This window comes from Sciurus carolinensis, chromosome 5 (genome assembly GCF_902686445.1).
Source record: "Sciurus carolinensis chromosome 5, mSciCar1.2, whole genome shotgun sequence".
Lineage (NCBI taxonomy): Eukaryota > Metazoa > Chordata > Mammalia > Rodentia > Sciuridae > Sciurus > Sciurus carolinensis.
The window spans coordinates 106,341,494-106,363,228 of record NC_062217.1 but is presented as its reverse complement, the minus strand read 5'-3'; the positions used below and the strand labels follow the sequence as shown (position 1 = coordinate 106,363,228).

The 21,735-nt window shown below is 33.0% G+C and overlaps 1 protein-coding gene and 1 long non-coding RNA gene across 2 annotated transcripts; both read right to left on the bottom strand.

The window, feature by feature from the left end:
* Positions 1 to 416: 416 nt before the first annotated feature.
* On the bottom strand, positions 417 to 8,387 carry LOC124985709 (GPN-loop GTPase 1-like). Its single transcript, XM_047554355.1, is given in 3 exon segments — positions 417 to 838; positions 841 to 1,184; positions 8,296 to 8,387. Coding segments are annotated over 3 exon segments (858 nt in total).
* A 559-nt stretch (positions 8,388 to 8,946) lies between these two features.
* On the bottom strand, positions 8,947 to 15,212 carry LOC124984667 (uncharacterized). The gene is made up of 3 exons (XR_007108736.1): positions 15,119 to 15,212; positions 13,122 to 13,152; positions 8,947 to 9,072 (listed from the first exon to the last, which is right to left on the bottom strand). It is a non-coding gene; the product is annotated as an uncharacterized LOC124984667 (long non-coding RNA).
* Positions 15,213 to 21,735: the final 6,523 nt, after the last annotated feature.

The following is a 21,735-nucleotide window of genomic DNA, read 5'->3' as shown; positions in this document are numbered from 1 at the left end:
TTATGGATAGAACCAGCTCTCAGGGAGGCTCAAAAGACCTTGGTTTCTAGTTCCTAGTTTTGATGTGATCTTGTAAAATGTATGTGTCTTTCCTGCTTTAAAATCATAAGAGAGAAAAAGAAGGATAATAGGAAAAAAGAACATTTGTTTGTGATGATTTTCTTTAATATTCATGAACTGCATGCAAGGTAGAAGAATTTGAATTATCTAATTTTTAGTAAGCTCTTTTGATAGAGTATCTACCCAAAGAAAAGTAAAGGTGGAATTAAATCATAATTTAACTAGAGGATCCAGATTTCCTTGTGTCTGCAACAATTTACAAACTGGAAAGTGGGGACAATGAATATATTACTTGGCTTCCATTGTATCTGACATGGTGTGTGATCAAAATTTCTTCACATAATTCATTTGAAAACCTAAACAAAATTCTGAAGTTGGAAGTACATGTAGTAAACTGAGCGAGTCAGGTTACTGATGTATGTAGTTTCTTGATTCAAGGCATCTTGGAAAGCCTCAAAGTCCTGCATCCATTCCACTGCAAAGCTGTGATCAATGATGTCAGTTTTGTTCATGACCACAATGAAAGGCAGTTTGGTTTTGTACAAGATGCTGCAGGCATACAGCATATTTGACATGAAGGTCACTGGATTAGTACTTCTTGATGTGTCCATCACATAGATGACAACTGTTGGGAATGAAGATGCCAGGGCCTCAGTAATGATTGTCCCAGAAGCAGACCAGGTGAATACCTCAATCTGTCCAGGTGTGTCGATCAAGACATATTTAGATGTGTTCTCAGCCTTCTCAATAAATTTCATGACCTGATCAAACCTGGTAAGAGATTGAGAGAGGTCACTATGCCACCGTTGGGCCCAAGACCATATTGTTTCATTACTTCTTTATACTTCACAGTGTCATGAATATCGATATTGGCAGGAACGGGGATTTCGTGTATAGGTGGGTCCAAGTCGATCATGTAAGGTGGAGAGCTTTGCCTACGCAGGTGTCCCGTGAGCCTCTGTACAAAGGTGGTTTTCCCGGAACCCGCCATTCCCAACACCAACAGACACACAGGGAGCTGAGGAGCTCCCGAAGCCCCGGGCCCCGCCGCAGCCACAGGCGCCGCAATCTTCGTCCTGGTCTCCCGAAATTTAATCTTAATGTGTACCTTTGCCTCACACACGCTGCAACATATCCATCAACTGTGCTTTATCTGGTCAATAATGAAGAGCTGAGATGGCAACTTTCTGGTACATAATAAATGTTAGATACTTTTTTATATGACCAAAATTCAACATTAAAACAAGTTTGCCTAATACTTCCAGCAATACTGGATTCATTTAGTGCATAGGTAACCCACTGGGTTAGACTTCCTTTTAGTCTAATTAAATATAGTCCTGCTGTGCTCTATTCTCATAAGAAATCATGAAAAAGAATTAATATAGTTGTGTATGGTCATATAATCCATCCATTTATGTTTCATTTTATCATAATATCATTTCTATTGTTGTTTCAGCTGCAAAACCTAAGCTGGATTTCCTTAAGCAGGGCAGTTAATTGGTTTGAGGCTCCCTGGTCAGCATATTTATTTTCACTGCAAATATTTTCTTAAGAAGGAAAAAGACAAATCTGACTCTTGAGAAAAGCTATAATTAAGACATATAACCAGAGTAAGATAGTAAGAGAAATATAAATTAGAAAGCAACTTCCCCACCAAAATATAATTGATCTGTTTTTTGTTGAAAATCAATTTCTTACAAAGGAGTCTAAAGAAATTTTTAGAAATTTCTTTTAACAAGACAAATTTCAGGGGATGAGTAAATTTTTTTATATCAACAAGTTTTATTTATCTGTTACAGGAGTAACAAAATCAAACATTGTTCTAATTCTTAGAATAGTTAAGAAAAAAATGAAACCAAAAACTTAATGAAGTTTTTGGTCAAACTTTGGAGTTTATGAAACATATCTCAAAATATGTGCAAGAAATTTAATTTATGGAAATAAAGGGGAGTATATTTATAAAAAAAGACAAAATTATATTTGGAAACTAACACTTCAAAGACCAAAAGACCAACTAATTTTTAAATGTTGGTGATGTATTATGTCATGATGTAAATAAGTTATTTGACTACACAAGTTCTGACAAATGAGATAAACTTATTTTTTTCTTTCTGAAAGTTAGAAATGCACATAAATATCTATTTACATCCTTTTTCTTGTTCCTGGGGTACTCATGGAAATCAACCTCTAAAGATTCTTCCAAACGGTCTAATCTGATTATACTTGGGTTTAGACAGGGAATTAGAGTGAAAGGAAGGCAGTGTGTTTGGACTAGACTGTTGGCTGAGATCTATAATGTACTTCAAATGACTGGTTCAGGATCCAGCTCCCCAGCATGAAACCAATCCCCAAGGAAAATCTTTTGGACACAAATGTTATAAAATGTAATTGGAAAAGTCTTGATTTGGGAAACCAATGTTCCTGAAAATGCCAAATTAAATGGACAATTACTCTGGTTTGCCTTGGAGATAACTTCACACATAGGCAAATGGCCTGAACTAACTTTGTTCTATGGAAAGAAAGCATCAGATGTGTCTTTAATACCATGCAAATGCCATTGTGATCCCAAATGCAAATCTTAAAAACCTCAATTGGATGGTAAAATTGTGGCAAGTAACTTGAGAAACAAGATGAGAAACTAAGTTGTGTAAACTCTTCTAAAATATTTAAATATGTAAATATAGGAACCCTTCCCTTTTTTGATGATCATAAACAATAAAGCAGCTAGAAATTCTCTGGATAACACTATGATTTTTAATTAAAAATTCTTTTTAAAGTCCACAAATGTATCCAAACACAATTATGAGACAAGCTTGTGCAATGCTTCATGGCTCAGAAGTATTTTTCACAGCATTGAGCATACAGCAGGTGTAATATAAGTGGACAGGTGTACGGATTTTTGTAGAGAGAACTTCGTGTCACATTCACAGGCTAAGGATGAGTTGAATAGTTAGTGATTTCCTACTTGCCATTTGCAAATCTTCATATATTACTTTCTTTCTGAAGCTTGCCCTGTTCCTAACAGTGTAATCTCTGACTATCTTGGCTCCACTTTAATTACATGGTTGTATGCAGTATCATAATTAAAATTCTTAGAGGTACTCTATCTTTACCAAGTGACACATACAATAAGACAAAAAACTTTATTTAAATTATTACATGAAATCGCATTGAAGTTATTAAAAAATGTTCATTGGCCATGTCATACCACAAATATAATGAGCAGAAACAGTCCAGAATAAAATGAGAAATGGGAAAGCTGAATTTCTATCAAATGAACAATGAAAAGCATTTTCATTATCAAATAAAGATTCTAAGCCTCACACAAAGTAAAGACTTGGATGCCTCACATTCCCTACACTTGGCTGCATTTACTTCTGGAAAATAATAGCAAAACCTAAACTTATATGCATCCCAACTCCACTAAAGGGTCTTTCAAACCATACATATTAAAGATTTTGAAAAAATCTAGTGCTTGTCTTTCTAGACAAAGAAGAGGACTTAGAGGCATTGGTATTAATGCCAAGTTGACAAATACCAACCAAGAACTGCAATGAGATGACTCAAAATATTCATAAAGAAAACAATCTTAAAAGAGATTAAAAACTAGAATGTCACCTGAGTTTAACAGGATTCACCATTAGGCTAGTTTGTATGTAGAATATCTGGATGAGTACCCAGAAACAATTGGAAAATAGAAATCAAAGCAAGCATTAAAGGAATAAAAATGGAAGTGAAAAGATAAATCAGGCATATGCAGAATATAATATTATTTTAAACATAAAATTGTGAAACAACTGAGACTTTATGGTTAAGTAGATTTTATTGAATTTGAAGAAAGTTTTTTTTTATTATTTTCAATCAAATTGAGTTTGGAAAATTTTCTTTAGTAGAGACCAGGAAATAAGGAAGTTTTCTTTCACACAATGAAGGAAGATATTAAATTATTATTACAGATTTTGGAATACATGTACATACACACAAACACAGACACACAGGTTAAGAATTATTTTATAGCCATGTGTTTTTTCTATGCCTTATGATATATTTATGCAACCTGCTCCCCAATATATTTATCCTCATGTGTCGCCACTGATTTGATAACAGTTTCAAGTGGAACATATGTATATCTCATGAAATTGTAAAACTAGATTGTAACCCCACTATTATGTGTAACTCTAATCCACTAAAAACTATTTTAAAATAGTTTGTGTTATCTATTACTGTATGACAAGTTATCTTAAAATTTAATGCCTTAAAATAATAGATATGTATTATCTCACAGTTTCCTACAGTCAGGAATTGGATAGTACCCTGACTGGGTTTTTCCCCCCGACACACACATTTTTTATTGGTGCAAAATAGTTGCATATATTGATGGGACTTATTACATATTCATAGATACACACAATAAACAATATAAATTGGCCAATATTACTCCAAGAACTCCCCCTCTTCCTCCCCACCTCCACCTCTTGATCCCTTTTCTCTACTGACCTCCTTTTGATTCTCATGAGATCCAGTCCCACCTTTTCTTTTTTCCTCTCTAGCTTCCACTTAGGAGAGAAAACATATGTCCCTATACCTTCTGAGTTTGACTTATTTTGTTTAACATAACAATCTCTACTTCCATCAATTTTCCTGCAAATGATATAGTTCATTTTTTATAACTGAATAAAATTCCATTTAATATATACCACATTTTCTTTATGAATTCATTCATTGATGGACCCGTAGGCTGGTGACACAGTTTGGTTACTGTGAATTGTGCTACTATAAACATGGGAAAACATGTATCACAGTAGTATGATGACTTAGTCTTTAGGATAAATACCAAAGAGTGATATAGTTGGGTAATAGTGTGTTTCCATGTCTAGTCTTTTTTTATTTATTTTATTTGGGTTTTTTTGGTATCAGGGATTAAATTTTTCTTAATTTTTTACTTTTTTTCTTGCTCTAATTAGTTATATATGAGAGTAGAATGCATTTCAACTCATTGAGCACAACTTCTCATTTCTTAGTCGGTACATAATGCAGTGTCACACATGGAATCATACACATATATAGGGTAATAATATACATCTCATTCCAACATTATTTTCACCCCTACGCCCCCTCCCTTCACTCCCCTCTGCCCAATCCAAAGTTCCTCCATGCTTCCCAAGCCTCCCCCCAATTATGAATCAGAATCCTCATAACAGAGAAAACATTCAGCTTTTAGTTTTTTGGGATTATCTTATTTCACTCCAACTTCATTCATTTACCTGCAAATACCATAATTTCATTTTTCTTTAAGACTGAGTAATATTACATTATATATATATATATACCACAGTTTATAATGTGTATATAATATATATATACATATATATATATATACATACCACAGTTTCTTTATGCATTCATCTGTCAAAGGGCATCTATGTTGGTTCCATAGTTTAGTTATTGTGAGTTGAGCTGCTATAAATATTGTGTGGCTGTGTCACTGTAGTATGCTGATTTTAAGTTCTCTGGGTATAAACTGAGGAGTGGTAGAGCTGGGTCATATGGTGTGGTTCTATTTCAAGTTTTCTAAAGAATATCCATACTGCTTTTCAGACTGGTTGCAGTCCCAACAGCAATTACAAGTATACCTTTTCCCCCACGTCCTCACCAACATTTATTATTGCTTATATTCTTGACAATTGTCATTCTCACTGGAGTGAGATGAAATCTTACAGTAGTTTTGATTTGCATTTCTCTAATTGCTAGAGAGGTTGAACATTTTTTCATATATTCATTGATGGATTGTACATCTTTTTCTGTGAAGTGTCTGTTCAGTTCCTTGGCCCATTCATTGATTGGGTTGTTTGTTTTTTGTTGTTAAGTTTTTTGAGTTCTTTACATATCCTGGAGATTAGTGCCTATCTGAAGTGTATATGGTGAAGATTTTCTCCCATTCTGTAGATTCTCTCTTCATATTATTGATTGTTTCCTTTGCTGAGAAGCTTTATAGTATGAATTCATACCATTTATTGAATCTTTATTTCTTGTGTTTTAGAAGTCTTGTTAAGAAAGTCAAGTCCTAAGCCAACATGGTGAAGATTCGGGCCTACCTTTTCTTCCATTAGGCTCTCAGGGTCTCTCGTCTAATTCCTAGGTCCTTGATCTGCTTTGATTTGAGTTTTGTGCAGGGTAAGAGATAGGGGTTTAATTTCACTTTACTGCATATGGATGTCCAGTTTTCCAAGCACCATTTGTTGAAGATGCTATCTTTCCTTCATTGTATATTTTTTATCCCAATATTTTAAAACTTATTGGCCTAAAATATCCATCATTAGTCATAATCACCTTCATGTTTAAGAAGTATTCACCTGTTTAAATCTATAATTCTCCTTTGATTCTACTTTTAAAAATAATTTATTTTTAATATATTTCAATGTTTTGTCTGTGTTATCAATAGCAAAGTTGAGTTTGCTTTTTTACAAATTGTCGTTTCCAAGATCATTTAAAAAAAAACTTAATTCTGTAACTATATTTTCAGGGTTGTGTATTTTAATACTAAAAGAAGAAAATTATTTGCTCAATTTACCATTCTTCATGATTTGAAAAGTAAATATCTTGGTGTCCTATGAAAGTTTATATCACCAGATATACAAGATAAATGTTTGACCTAAGAGCAATAATGTCAGTGGTGTGATCAGAGGAAAGTAGGGTAGGTTTTCTGATAGCAGAGAAAATTCAGGAAACATGTATGTGAATGAAATGGTTTATTAGTTTGAAAGGTTTGTGGTCTGTTGTTTCTTCCAATCCATCCCTTGCAGTCTCTTTAGAGTAATAGGCAGTGGCAGACATAGCTGACATGCTCTAGACTGGAAAAACAATTGAAGAGGCTGCTGTAAAACCTATAAGGTTAATATTTGAAAATTTACATACAGTGCCATGATGCTAATCTGCTATTCTGTTTTCATTAGGCATTCAAGATTTCTCTTCCTAAATAATGGGACATAAACATTTTTATGCATAAAATTTTTCTCTTATTTAGGATTTCTCCCATTAAGATAAAATTTTCACATCTATAGCAGAATAGTCTAAAAGACTAATAATTTTCCAATTACATCAGAATAATTCAACTTTTTACCAAAAGATTTATAAACTACATTACTAATACTAAGTAATAAGTATATATAAACATTGTAGTATACTCTAATATGGAGACAGTAGTGTCCTTTCACAATTTCATTAGTCAGCGGGTGTTTCTTTTATTTGTGTTTTTTTTTAACTGCTAAATGTTTTTGCTGTACTCAAAGCTAGTTATATCTCTTCTTTCAGAAGTGTCATGTCTAATTTTTAAATTATATTTAATTAATTAATATGAAATCAAAGGTAGAGTATAATATTTTATCTCTTATGTTTCCTATCTACATATTACTTTGATACAACTTTTTAAAACTTTTGACATATAATTTATATTAAAACATTATTTTATTTGCATATAGGTGTACCTGGTATTTTCTTTTGAGTATTTTTATTTCAGATATGTTATTTAAATTTATCTTTAAAACATAGTAGCTTTGTTGTTTTGTATAAATTATACTCTGGTATAATTCCATTGGAACATCCATGCTCTACAAGGGAGGCATTAGGACCACGTGGCACCATGATATTCCTTTTGTGCTCTCCCCAAAGTAGTAACAAACTGCTTTTCTCAGCAGCATTGAAAGGTTTACTCATCTACACAGCATTAAAGAAACCGAGGTCATGGCAAGAAAGTCACTGTGACTATCTGGAAAAGGGAGGGGAACATGAAATAGGCAATTCCAATTTGTTTTGTTTTGTTTTAAAGAATTCAATGTTAGCAGAGTGATCAATTTGGTTAGATGCATTGTTTATTCTATTTTATTTTGTGTGTATGTTTATGCTTGTGTGTGTGTGTGTATGTGTGTGTGTGTGTTATTGGGAAATGAAAGGAAAGCTATTTACCACCACTGAGTTAAGTCCCTAGTCCTTTTTACATTTTAATTTAAGACAAGACCTCCCTAAGTTACCCAGGTTAGCCTCAACCTTGTGATCCTCCTACTTCAGCCTCCTGAGTAGCTGGGATTACAGGTGTTCACCCCAGTGCCAAGTATGCTGGGGCTTTTGTCATAACTTAGTATTTCTCCTGCAACACAGTGGAAGTCTGAGTGAAGTTTCTGCTCTTCCATCTGTGAGGGGAGGAAGTCCCAGAGTACTGAAGGTAGGGACTGAGTTCACCTTCCACAAAATGTGTATTTTAAGAACGTGCTATTGCTCATTTGCTCTCTTTCAGCACTGGATTTTTCCATATGGTTAGTTACCTCAGTCATTACACGAACAACTTCATGTTTGTTTTATGATGCCTTTGATAACTTTTTCTTCTCCAGGTCTACTACATGTCTCTATGCCATCATTTAGATAATACAATAGTTATTTTAAGGTTCAACATCACCAAAATTTCATATGGTAACTGACTCATAAACAATTTAAGGTCATTGATTCTCTCAACTTTCAAAGGTTTTATTTCCTTTGCTTGGTAAAATCCTGGCTAGTTTTCAGCAACCATTTTTAATCTCGCTGTATTTTTCATAAATTGTTTTCATATTTATCATGACCTTTGATGAATATTTATAGAACTTTTCTGATGTTTCCAAGACTACACAAGAGGCATCTAATTTTTTATTTCTATGGCTAGAATAGTGTCAATAGCAAGAAATTATATCAATCAGATAATATTCTACAATAAACCTTCTTATTTTATAATTCTTCAAACATAACACAGACAGATGTGTAGTAATTTCATACTGCCCAAGCTTTAATCAATACATTTCATGGATAATGATGGATGAATGGTCAATTTAAAGGTAAACTTTATTCCTGCAATTAGTGGTTGATAAAATAGTGGCAGGTCTTAATAGTAGAAAGTATTGAATTTTTCCTCCAGTCTGGCTAATCTTCCTATGCCCAGAGCTCAGACTTGTTTTATTCAGGTGGTTTTTCCCACAGAAGGTTAACCTGGGTTAAAAAGAAAAAAGTGATCCCATTAAAACATTGCAATTGATATATAAACACATATGCAGAGATTTTTTTTTTAATTATTTTGGTATGGATGTTTCAAGTTAAGTGTGGAGACACTGTTTTGAGTTGATGTGCCCTAAAATAGTTTATTGCAACACAAACCTTCCCAGATCATTAATATTTGCCTCAGTAAATTGGTTACACAATTAGAGCCTGAAATTCAAATCCTACTTATCAATCACTCATTCTGTGACTTGATGTAAGTCATTAAGTATGTCATACTATATAGGAAAGAATAATTTTTCAGATAGATGCATGATAAGTTTGCTGCTTACTAGTAAGGTAATTAAATTGAATACCTCTGAACCCCAGTGTCTTATTATCCCTGTTAAATGAGGATAAGAACATACATGGTATGAGATGTGACGATAAGTACCTGACAATAAATAGGTAATTGACAACTTCTATAACATAAAACAGGAAACACACACGCACACACACACACACACACACACACGCACATACACATATCCATACACTTACTTTTAAATAAAAAATATATCAAAATAAACAATGTTAGGAGAAAATAATGTTTTATAATAATATATTAAAATGCTTAAACCTCCGATATATCATACTTATGACAATAAGACTTCTAGCAAAATATCATTGTGGCCCAACATAACATAGTAGTTTCTTTGTTTGTAAAACAAATTTCTGTCCTACTGTAATTTCTACCTTGGAATATAATCGAAATCATTTAATCTTCTTTTTAATTATTTTTATTGTAAACAAATGGGATACATGTTGTTTCTGTTTGTACATGAAGTGACGGCATACAATTTGTGTAATCATACATTTACATAGGGTAATGGTGTTTGATTCATTCTGTTATTTTTTCCTCCCCCTGCACACCTCTCAGCTCTCCCACCTCTCTTTTCCCTCTATACAGTCCCTCCTTCCTCCATTCTTGCCCCCCTTCAACCCCCCATTATGTGTCATCATCCGCTTATCAGTGAGATCATTCGTCCTTTGGTTTTTGGAGATTGGCTTATCTCACTTAGCATAATATTCTCCAATTTCATCTATTTGCCTGCAAACGCCATAATTTTATTATTCTTGATGGCTGAGTAATATTCCATTGTATATATATACCACAGTTTCTTTATCCATTCATCAATAGAAGGACTACTAGGTTGGTTCCACAATTTGGCTATTGTGAATTGAGCAGCTATGAATATTGATGTGGCTGTATCTCTGTAGTATGCTGATTTAAAGTCCTTTGGGTATAGGCCAAGGAGTGGGATAGCTGGGTCAAATGGTCTTTCCATTCCAGGCTTTCTGAGGAATCTCCACACTGCTTTCCAGAGTGGCTGCACTAATTTGCAACCCCACCAGCAATGTATGAGTGTACCTTTACCCCCACATCCTCGCCAACACCTATTGTTGCTTGTATTTTTGATAATCGCCATTCTAATTGTGGTGAGATGGAATCTTAGGGTAGTTTTGATTTGCATTTCTCTTATTACTAGAGATGTTGAACATTTTTTCATATATCTGTTGATTGCTTGTAGATCTTCTTCTGTGAAGTGTCTGTTCATTTCCTTAGCCCATTTGTTGATTGGATTATTTGTATTCTTGGTGTAGTTTTTTGAGTTCTTTATATATTCTGGAAATTAGTGCTCTATTTGAAGTATGAGTGGCAAAGATTTTCTCCCACTCTGTAGGTTCTCTCTTCACATTGCTGATAGTTTCCTTTGCTGAGAGAAAGTTTTTTAGTATGAATCTATCCGAGTTGTTGATTCTTGCTTTTATTTCTTGTGCTATGGGAGTCCTGTTAAGGAAGTCTGATCCTAAGCGGACATGATGAAGATTTGGACCTACTTTTTCTTCTATAAGATGAACATTGAAGAAAGAAATTGAGGAAGACCTTAGAAGATGGAAAAATCTCCCATGTTCTTGGATAGGCAGAATTAATATTGTCAAAATGGCCATACTACCGAAAGTGCTATACAGATTCAATGCAATTCCAATTAATATCCCAATGACGTACCTTACAGAAATAGAGCAAGCAATCATAAAATTCATCTGGAAGAATAAGAAACCCAGAATAACTAAAACAATCTTTAGCAGGAAGAGTACAGCAACGGGTATCGCAATACCAGATCTTCAACTCTACTACAAAGCAGTAGTAACAAAATGGCATGGTATTGGTACCAAAATAGGTAGATCAATGATACAGAATAGAGGACATGGACACAAACTCAAATAAATACAATTTTCTCATACTAGACAAAGGGGCCAAAAATATGCAATGGAGAAAAAATAGCCTCTTCAACAAATGGTGCTGGGAAAACAGGAAATCCATATGTAGCAGAATGAAACTAAACCCCTATCTCTCACCCTGTACAAAACTCAACTCAAAATGGATCAAGGAACTCAGAGTCAGACCAGAGACCCTTCATCTTATAGAAATCATTTTATCTTAGCTGTAAGGAGGAAGCTAACTCCTGATGTCTTCTGATGTTACCAGTAAGGATGTAACTGTTAGTGTTGAAAGTAAGTACAGTTGTCCCTCTTCTAGAGTAACATTCCTTTCCTTATTTAATTCATTCAGCTTGACTCCTGGGCTGCAGTTAGTGTTTTTTATTGACTGGAAATCCATGCAATCAGCACACTGAGTCAGTGTGGGTATATCTGATCTTTGTTTTTTGTATTTTGCATTTTCCTTTCTATAGTTATTTCCTGGCAACAGATTATATTCTTTAATGTCAATAGTCACTGCTAGATGTGTTGAAGTATTTTTATCAACTGCCCTGCTGCCTTTGTTTTCATTGTCAATGTTCTTTCCTGGGGAAACTATCATGAACTTAATGTCTTTGTGCTTTGAAATTATTAACCAGCATTTTCTACAATAGCTTAGAGTGCTTCAGCTGATACAAACACTCACAATACACATGAATCCTCATATTCTTCTGGATAAAATGAGCATGCTTTAATGATGATTATAGTAAATTTTAATCTGGGTAAAGTTTAGAAAAACTTTATTCATTCTCATGAATATTTTCATAATTAAAAATACATTAATAATCCAAAAGGCATGAAATGGTTCACATGTTATTATTGAAAAATGTATTGATATCCTAAGTCACATGTTATCCCATGCCTATTCTTCTAGTATCATTAAAAAAACTATGTAAAAGTATTTTAGAATTTCTGGCAACTTCATGTGTTTACTAGTTATTTTACATCAATTTAACACTAAGAGAATACGAGTTTGGGTTATTAAAGAGAAAAGGAGATCAGATATTAAATGTTACGGGATAGAATCATTCTAATAAAAAACCAATGTTTGGTACAGTTACCCAACCCAGTTACATTGTTTTACCTATGATAGTATCTAGAATAGAGACAACATTTCAATAGTAATATTATAGATATTCATTTTTATTATACACAGTCTCATAAAAGAGATCAGAAATTATCATCATGTTGAAAGAAGGCATTGAGTTACACAAATAAATAAATGTCTTTTCCTCATATTCTTTAAAATAATCATGGTATTGTGGGACTAGGAGAGAGGAGAGTTTTAGGCAATCTAGAGAAATTTTTAAAGTTCAATCTTCAAATACTAATCAAGTTGTTCTTGATAATCCTGGGAGCTCTCCATTTTTAAATTTTTTTATCTGTAGCACTTCATTGTGATTACGTTTATTCTCAATATATTGAGTTGTATCATTTCTTTTTAGGATAGACATAAATTATTTTATTTAGTTCTCAAACTGTTGTAGTATCCATAAAATGAATTTTGACAGAGACAACCAATAAATTCTATTTCATTTATACTTCTCTAATATAGTCTCGGAAATTAACCAATCTTTCAAATATTTTGCACATATGCAGAATTCAATACTACTTTGCCTTTATTTGAGTTGGAACCCATGATTACTAACAATTTTTGAAAGTTGCAGGACCAGTATGAGCATGAAATAATCTCATATGATTAATTAGCAGGTTGTAAGCATTATAACACACTGTATCCTTACCTGTGATCTGCTAGGATTAAAGTACTTTTCCCTGCAAAATCCATAATAATCAAATTAGTTCAGAGTAAAGCAATGCTTAAATGTCAGTTTTTAAGTCCTTTCCTGAATGTCAATGATTAAATATCTCAAAATAACTCAAAGATGTTGAAAATGAAGGTTAAACACTTTCATTTACTTTGGAGCCCAACTATCTGACCTAGTAATAGTGCTCAAGTAATATTTATGGAATCTCAAATTGAGTTAAAGAAACTCAATAAATGATTTTTAAAAGGAGCCATTTGTTACATCATTTTTTGTAATAACATAACAAAACAGAAGACAAAACCAAATTAAAAAAAAAAAAAAATCCTGCAGTCAATGACAATAAGGAAAACAGCTGGAGGAAAGGGGACTAGATATAAGCTAAGGTTCATGAACATGATTCAGTAATGAAATACTAGTCAAGCAGTCAATATGTGCATGGCTTGACTCCCATTCTATTTTAAAATTAGAATGTACACATCACAAAAATAAACGATGGGAACTTATATATAGAACACTTACTGAATTTTGTTCTAGCACAGCACTAGAGGATACTGTAATTTTGGAAGTTGTACAATTATTCAATATGAATTTTGTTTTAGTGCATGTATTACTCTGATTAGACTCATAATAAAGTACCACACTCTGGTTGGGTTAAACAACAAATATGTATTTTCTCAATTCTGGAGTTAAGAAGTTTGAGATTAAGGTATTGCCATAATTGATTTCTCCCAGACTTCTCTCCTAGCTGTGGATGGCCATTTTTCCCTCTCTTCTGAAGTGGTCTTTCCTCCATGTGTGCCTGTGGTCATTGAATTTAGAACCCCCACCAATGACTTCACTTATCTTACGTCTTTAAGGATTCTTTCTCCAAACATAGTCTTATTCTAAGGTCCTGGGAGTTATGAGTTCTTTTAGTGCAAACAATTTAAGAAAAAATACATCTGAGGTGGTTAAGACTTTGTTAAAAAAATGGTCAGTTGTTTTCTAGTATCTGAGATGACCTCCTTGATGACATTATAATCAAAATCAATAATAGAAATTCAGATATAATTAACATCCTCTGGCCTTTGAGGACCTTTACATGACCTATTTCTGTATTTTTATGATAGTTTCATGGACATATTTTCCATAATTGATTTCTGGGAATGAAATTTTATCATGCATTAACTTTACTTAATGGGGAAAGGGCTCTCCAGAAGAGCTGAGACTATGTATAATATCTTTGCCTGTTAAGCTTGAATGACACTGCTAAGTTTTATAATTCTACTATCTGAATAATTGTACTAATGTGAATTAACCACATTCAGTTCATGTCTCATGTAAAAATAGGCCATCATGAATAATGTTGTAAAGGATTTTGCTGTGGGATCTCTGTTCAGTAATTGTGAGCACTTGCCAATTAGGGTTCTTTCATTATAAAATTTCAACATGACTTTATATTTTTTGGAAATGTATGCAGTGGTATATATGCACCACCATTCCTCAATTGGTTCACAGACTTAAAACATGTAAAAGAGACTGGAGGTATAAGTTAGTAGTAGAGTACATGCTTAGCAGTACAAAGCCCTGGTTAAATCCCCAGTACCCACAAAAATACATGAAATAATAAATAAAAATAGGTTAGGGGTTTATATTAGTGGTGGTACATTTGCCTAGTATGTTATAGGCCCTGGATTTGAGCCCACCACCACAAATTTAAAATGAAAAATCAAATGTAGAAAACAATCAACATAATGTGAAATGTAAAATAAGATATAATTGCATATGTGAGTACTGTTCACATGCTAGATCTAGTTACATGCTGAATATCATGTGCAAAACTTGTAATAGGTTCTTCAAAATTTGTAATTAACTTTAGTAAAGTTATGCTGTACTACATTTTTATCTTGTATGGGGTAGAATATTCAGTATTTAATGTATGAAGCAAAAAGTTTTCTCAATCTCCAGCTGACAAGTAGATGACATAGACTCACCTATTAGTGGAATTCAAGCCTCCTATCTCCTCTTCTTCCAAATTCTCTGCTTCTTCAAAGAAATGAGCCAGAATCCAAACAAAAGTCCAGTCCTGCCAAGGACAAGATACATTGTAAAATTTGGAGATAGTGATATTTTCTAGGCTTCTAAAGTGATAATATAAACAAGGTTACAAAGATTAGCAGGCATTGCATATATTCTTTGAGGGATATACTCATGTAGCTAATGAGAGAGCCCATTTTACAGCCAACAAATGCTGCAAATTTTGATACTTCTTCCCCTTCTTTCCTCCTTCACAACATCCAAGTGAATCCATCTCAAATTTTCTCCTCCTCAAAAAGGTAAAATTTTTAGTAACTTTGACAAAAATGAAAATCAAAAACTATCCCATATACAAAAGTAATGCTGTACATTTCTTGGTTTCAGTCTGCACCAACTCCTCAGAACTGCATGAGAAGAAATGATTGATCAGGAACACGATTGGTATTCTGGTTCATATAAAGAAGGTCAGCATTTTTAATCAGGGTTTTCATGTTGTCATGTAGAGATAGTTGACCAAAATGTGATTATGAAATTGTATATAATGTATGTTCACATCCTGTTTCATCATTCACATTAGAACCCACACCTGTCTGATCTTAAATTCAGGTTCATTCATATACACATTAATGTATGCTCCATCCTCAGAGTTACAGGCAGCTTTTCAACTCCCTTCTGAATCTTCTAGCAGTATCTGTATGAAGTTTCTATGTTTTCCTTATTTTTACCCTAGTCAGAACTTACTCTTGGACAGGGACTCCTAGTCTAATGTTCACAAACCCAACTAAAAACACTAAGTGATTGCTGAGTATCTGAATATTACTTAAATTGATTAAAAAATTCTGTTCATCTCTGTATTTGAGGCAAGGCAATAAAATCAAACAATTTTGTCATTTTAAAAGATCATATTTCTCTACCTTGTGTTTAAAAACAATTGTTCCCCAAAATATTTAGTAATTACAGTAATGATGATAATGGCAGCATAATTTACCATTAATCAATACCGAATTGAATTAGAATCTCAGACACTTAATTCTTATACCAAGTCAAATAAAATGGCTAATGATTCATATTAATGAAGAAATTGAAACTGAGCAAGATTAAGAAATTTCCTTAAAATGTTACATTAAATACAAGTAATGTCAAGAGTGTACCCATATCTGCCTGACTCCAATTCCCATATTCTTAACATAATACTTTACATTGGTAACACAGCAAAATGACTTGTAAAGTGGAAAATACTATCTTTCAAAGGAGGCAAGGGTAACCATTATATCACACACCTACATTACACTAAGGTAAACATTTCTAATTGAGTTTATTAGCAAATGGGATAATTTCTTCTTATATTAGAGAACTATTTTTTGCAGCTCCCTTAATATTATAGCAAATAGGCTATAAAACCAAATGTCAGTGGATTCCAGGAGAAACTCTTTATAATGGAAAATATAAGAGATTTGTTTAAAATAAAGTTTTTTTTTTGTTTTTTAAAACAGTGATGATGTATATATTAAAATTTGAACTCTTGTCTTGTATCCAAGGTTCTATAAAGAAGGTCAGCATTATTAATCAGGGTTTTCACGTTGTCATGTAGAGATCAGTGGACCAAGAGTCTCAAGTGCTGGAATCTCAGGGGCTGCTGGATGCTGTGTATTACGTGTGACAACACAACTCTTTAAGATTCATCAAGTTCAAATAAAAAAATGATAGGAATGCTTTTGTCTCTTTTCTCTCCAATAGGATGTAATTTGACTTAATTTCATGTTCCTTGTTGCTAAAGTCTGATGAAATGCATTGTCAAGGCATTAGTTGACTTTATTTATGCTGTGCACATGTCTAAATTATCATTAATGGGCAGCAGCTTTGCAAAGAATTTAGTTGTTGCTGCTGCCTGTGCTCCACAGAAGTCTACATTAAAAGTGTATCATTTTCCTTTTTAATTATCTTAATTTCCTTATCAACTCTAATAATATGCATACAGAGGCACTTCACATACTCAGACTGATAAATGTCTGCCAGAGCATTAAATGGCAGTTGCCCTTCACACTTTTTCATCAACAAGAACAGCTTATTAACCAAAGATTAATTGAATAATTTAAAAATTTAAGATGATTTCCTGGATGAATGATGAAACACATCATATTAGCAATACGTTTGCAATTGAAAAAATAAATACAATTAACAAAGTAGTCCCTGTAACTTGTATAAAATGTCACCTATAAGTTTGGTCACTTTAGTTGTAGGAACCATTCTATCAAAGGTGAAACAAAATGGTATGCTGTTTTATGTCAGAGGACATAAATTTGGAAATAGTTCATCAATTAGATAACAATAATTCAAAACAGAATTATGAACATTTTTAAGCATCAGAAAGCATCTTAGGAATTTCAAGAAATAGCTCAGTGTGAGTGGCAATACTTTAGATGCTGAGAATTACTTAGTAGACAGCAGTAGGCTCTGGAAACCTGATCTCATGTTTTCATGTGAAGCCTTTGATCTGGCATTGATAAACTAGGACGGCTTTGAAAATCTGTGTATGCGTAAATGCATTGCTTCTGTTTATCTTCTTTTTGGCAGGGAGCTGAGGTACTGAGGATTTAACTCAGAGGTAGACCACTGAGCTACATCCCCAGCCCTTTTTTTTTTTTCCTTTGAGAAAGGGTATCTAGTTGCTTAGGGCCCACTAAATTGCAGAGACTGGCCTTGAACTTGCGATACTCCTGTCTCAACCTCCCAAGTCACTGGGATTACAGGTGTGCACCACCGTGCCAGACAAATGTGTCATTTCTTGAATACTTCTATCTGCTCTACTCTGTTCAATCAAGTACTGTTACTGATTACTGATTTTTCACATACTATGTTAGACATTGTAGTGTATACTCTATGGGTTATTCTGAGAATGTTATTGATCACTGAATGAATTAAGGAGTTAATGATGAAGTAGAAGAAAGACAAATTGACAAAAATCTGTTGACTATTTGATAAAATCTGTTGACAAGAATGTGCCTATTGTGTATATGTAAATGTGTGCATTGTGGCATTTAATAACTAGCCATTATCCACTGGTCTTAGCAAGCAAACACAGAAGCAAATGAATAAATTCTCCACTTAGAAATTATTTATTAAGAATCTATTGTCAAACATTGGGTAGACAATAATTTCACTAAAGAATTAGTGACCTAATTATTAATAATTTGCAGCAGTTGATAGAGGGAACTTCATTTTGGCATGATTCTATGAAGTCCAAAAATGTTTTGTTAAATCTGCTTAAAATACTGAGTTGTAATTTAGTATATCCATTATTTGAAATATCAACCTTATAAAGAGCAAGATTACCTGGTTAGGATGGTAAATAGTGAAGGCAGAACATGAATGATGTAGAGAAATTGAGACAATACTTCAGTGGGGTCAAGACAAGCTCTGGTCAAGGGCAATTGCATTATAAAAAGAAATATGATCATTAAGATAAATGAAGTGTCTTTAACCAGAGAGTCTAAGAACCTAGAGACTTGGGGCTGCTAATGTATCATTTATATCAAACATAAGGGAGAGAAAATTAGTAAATAAAAAAGATACCAAAATTCATGGCCAAATTTTCACTTATTTAGATGGAATATCATCTTATGTGTGGTAGTTAACATTTAAATCCATGTAAGTAGGTGTAAATACTCATAGGACAATTTTTCTTTTTGACATTAAAGTAAATTCAAAGTTCATTTGAAAATAGGATATTTTACCTAGAAGTATATGGCCTAAAACTAAATATAATCTTGATTTGAAAATCAAAGCAAAATTGAAATCTGAGTTATGTGGGGAAAGGAAATAAAACCATTGGTGTGTGACAGAAAATTCCATCAATACATACAAATAAGTATCCTTTTATTGCTTTTGTGTTTAAATATTTTGAATGTTTATGTATATTTTAATAACATTTTATAATATAAATGCCCATCTATTATTAACCATTCCTTCAGGACTAATACTTGTAAGAGAGTTTCTTCCCTGAATCTGTTATTTTTTCACAGGCTAATTTTAGTTAATGTTTATTTGAATGTTTGCATTGATAAAATGTTTAATTAGAGGTTCTTTACCTGGATTAATTTTATTCCCTAGGAAATATTTGGCAATCACTATTATTTGGAGGAAATCCTACTGGCATCTGGAAATGTAAGCCAAGAATTTGGCCTAATATTTTACAATGCACAGACAGACAGCACTCCGCAACAATGAATTATTTAACACAAATGTCCTTGTGCCAGCTTTGAGAAGCCTTGTGGTAGATAGATCTTTGAATTTGCCATCTGTTTTCCAAAATGCTTCCTCAAGTCAAATAGAATTGTTTCATTAAAATATCATAATTAATGTACTATTAAGTCATATGGTATGTGTGCTTCAAAGTTAAATATTTTCTAACACAAGTAATTGTCTGTCCTTATAAAAACATAGTTTTCATATTATAACTTTGGTAAAGAATATTAACATGGATGAATTTAAGTTGCCTGGATGCTTGCTAACTGTTTAGGGTATTGGAATCCTCAAGTTCAATTTCAAATAACCTCTTTGAAACTCCAATAACTCAAAGAAGTTGCATAAAATGATACCTAAAATGACCATGTTGATTACAATTTCACTTAACAGGTTTGGGTAAAAGTAAATTAAGAAAGTTTTTGATAGATCAGCATATCAAAGAGTTTGCACTTCCATAGTTATTGCGTACTATTCATAGAAGACAAAATCTGGAATCAACCAAGTGTCCATTAGTAGATGAATGGATAAAGAAAATGTTATGTGTATATATATATATATATATATATATATATATATGTTTATGCCTATACATACTCAATTATATATCTACAAATGCACATCACACACATATACACATATACATAATATTATTATGTATAAAAAATGGAATAAAAAGAATAGAATCTTGTTATTTGCCATCATGGGAGAAATTATGTTTAGTAAATACGTACTACATATTCTCATATACATGAAGGGTAATAAAATTTCTCTCATAGAAGAACAGAGTTAAACAGTTATTACTAGGTACTAGGAATTGTAAGACAGAGAGAGGTGATAGGGAAGTTGGATAATAGGTACCCAGATACAGTTTAATAGAAGAAGTAAGTCCTGGAGTACTACATCACAGTAGGGCAATTATAGTTCATAGTAATCTATTATTGTTTTATTAGGCACTAGAAAGAGCAGTTAATAGACTTCAAATACAATAAATAATAAATATTTAAAGAACTGTAATGCTAATTACCCTGATTCGATCATTATATATTGTTTACATGCATCAAATTATCACACTGCTGTACCTCATAATATGTGCTTTTATTATGTTTCAATTAAAAATAAAACATTAAAAGGTAGTTTTCATATCTGGAAAAAATTGAGTATCCCAATCTTTTGTATCTTAGTCTTTATGCTAAAAAACCCTGTTTATACTTTTAAAACTATTACACTTTCCCTAAAACCTGATTAAAAATAAATCCAATTTTGTATATGTATATGTATTAAGTATCACTATCTGCAGTACATAATAGTCCATGCAGAACACTAGAGTGGGCAAAGGTTATCTAGGATAAGACTGCCAGGTTAATCCAGGCTCCCTCACTCATAAACTGTGTGAATTTGGTCCACCTGTGTGTACTTTAGAAGAAAAAGTTACATTGTGGGCATTATATATGCTAATGCACTGTGTTCAAATACACTGGCAAACAGCTCTCAGTGTTAATTTTCCTGGAATAGGAAACCTAAATTCCTGTCTCCAATGGAAACTGTGGTATGTGGGAACAGCACAGCTCTGGAAGCTCATCTTGATACCAAAGATGGTGCTGGGTGATCAGGGAAACAGTTCTGGTTATGACATAACAGAGATAAGATTGGGATGCCTCTACTCTGCAGAGATGGTGCCAATCTGATAATATTTCATTTATGATATTCAATTAAAACAGAAAATGTATAGATGTTTAAGACAAGAGTGAAAATTGAAAGAGGTGACATAAAAACATCACAGAACTAGATTATAACTTTAAAGAGTAATATATTTTCTTACAGATAATCCCCTCAAATTTGAAAGACAATCTTAAGACATTTTGAATATAGAAGAATTAATCAATAAAGTCTTGTTAGAACAAAATATATTTGTCTTACAACTAACATGGATACTACATATTTTTAAAAATAATACGTCTTTACCATTTTAGTATGTATTACCTTGAGATACGCACTTGAAGCATCAGGTTATAAATATAACACCAATGTAAGGACTCCAGTGGAGCTTGGGAGAGAAACAAAAACAACAAACAAGCAAACAAAACATGAGGAGCAAATCCAGCAGTGGGAATCTAAACTAAACTAATTTCAGCCAAAGAATCTGGATGTCCAGAGGCCTTAACTATTCTGAGTCCTGTTTAGGGTGACTCCATGAACTCACTCTGCTCTGAATTCTGGTTTGTACATATTCAGGAAAGGAGAGACTGTGAGATGAGATGCACATCCACTTCAAGAGGACTCCCCTGAGAAAAGACCTTTCTTTATCTGATCTAGCACCTGAAGGTAAAGG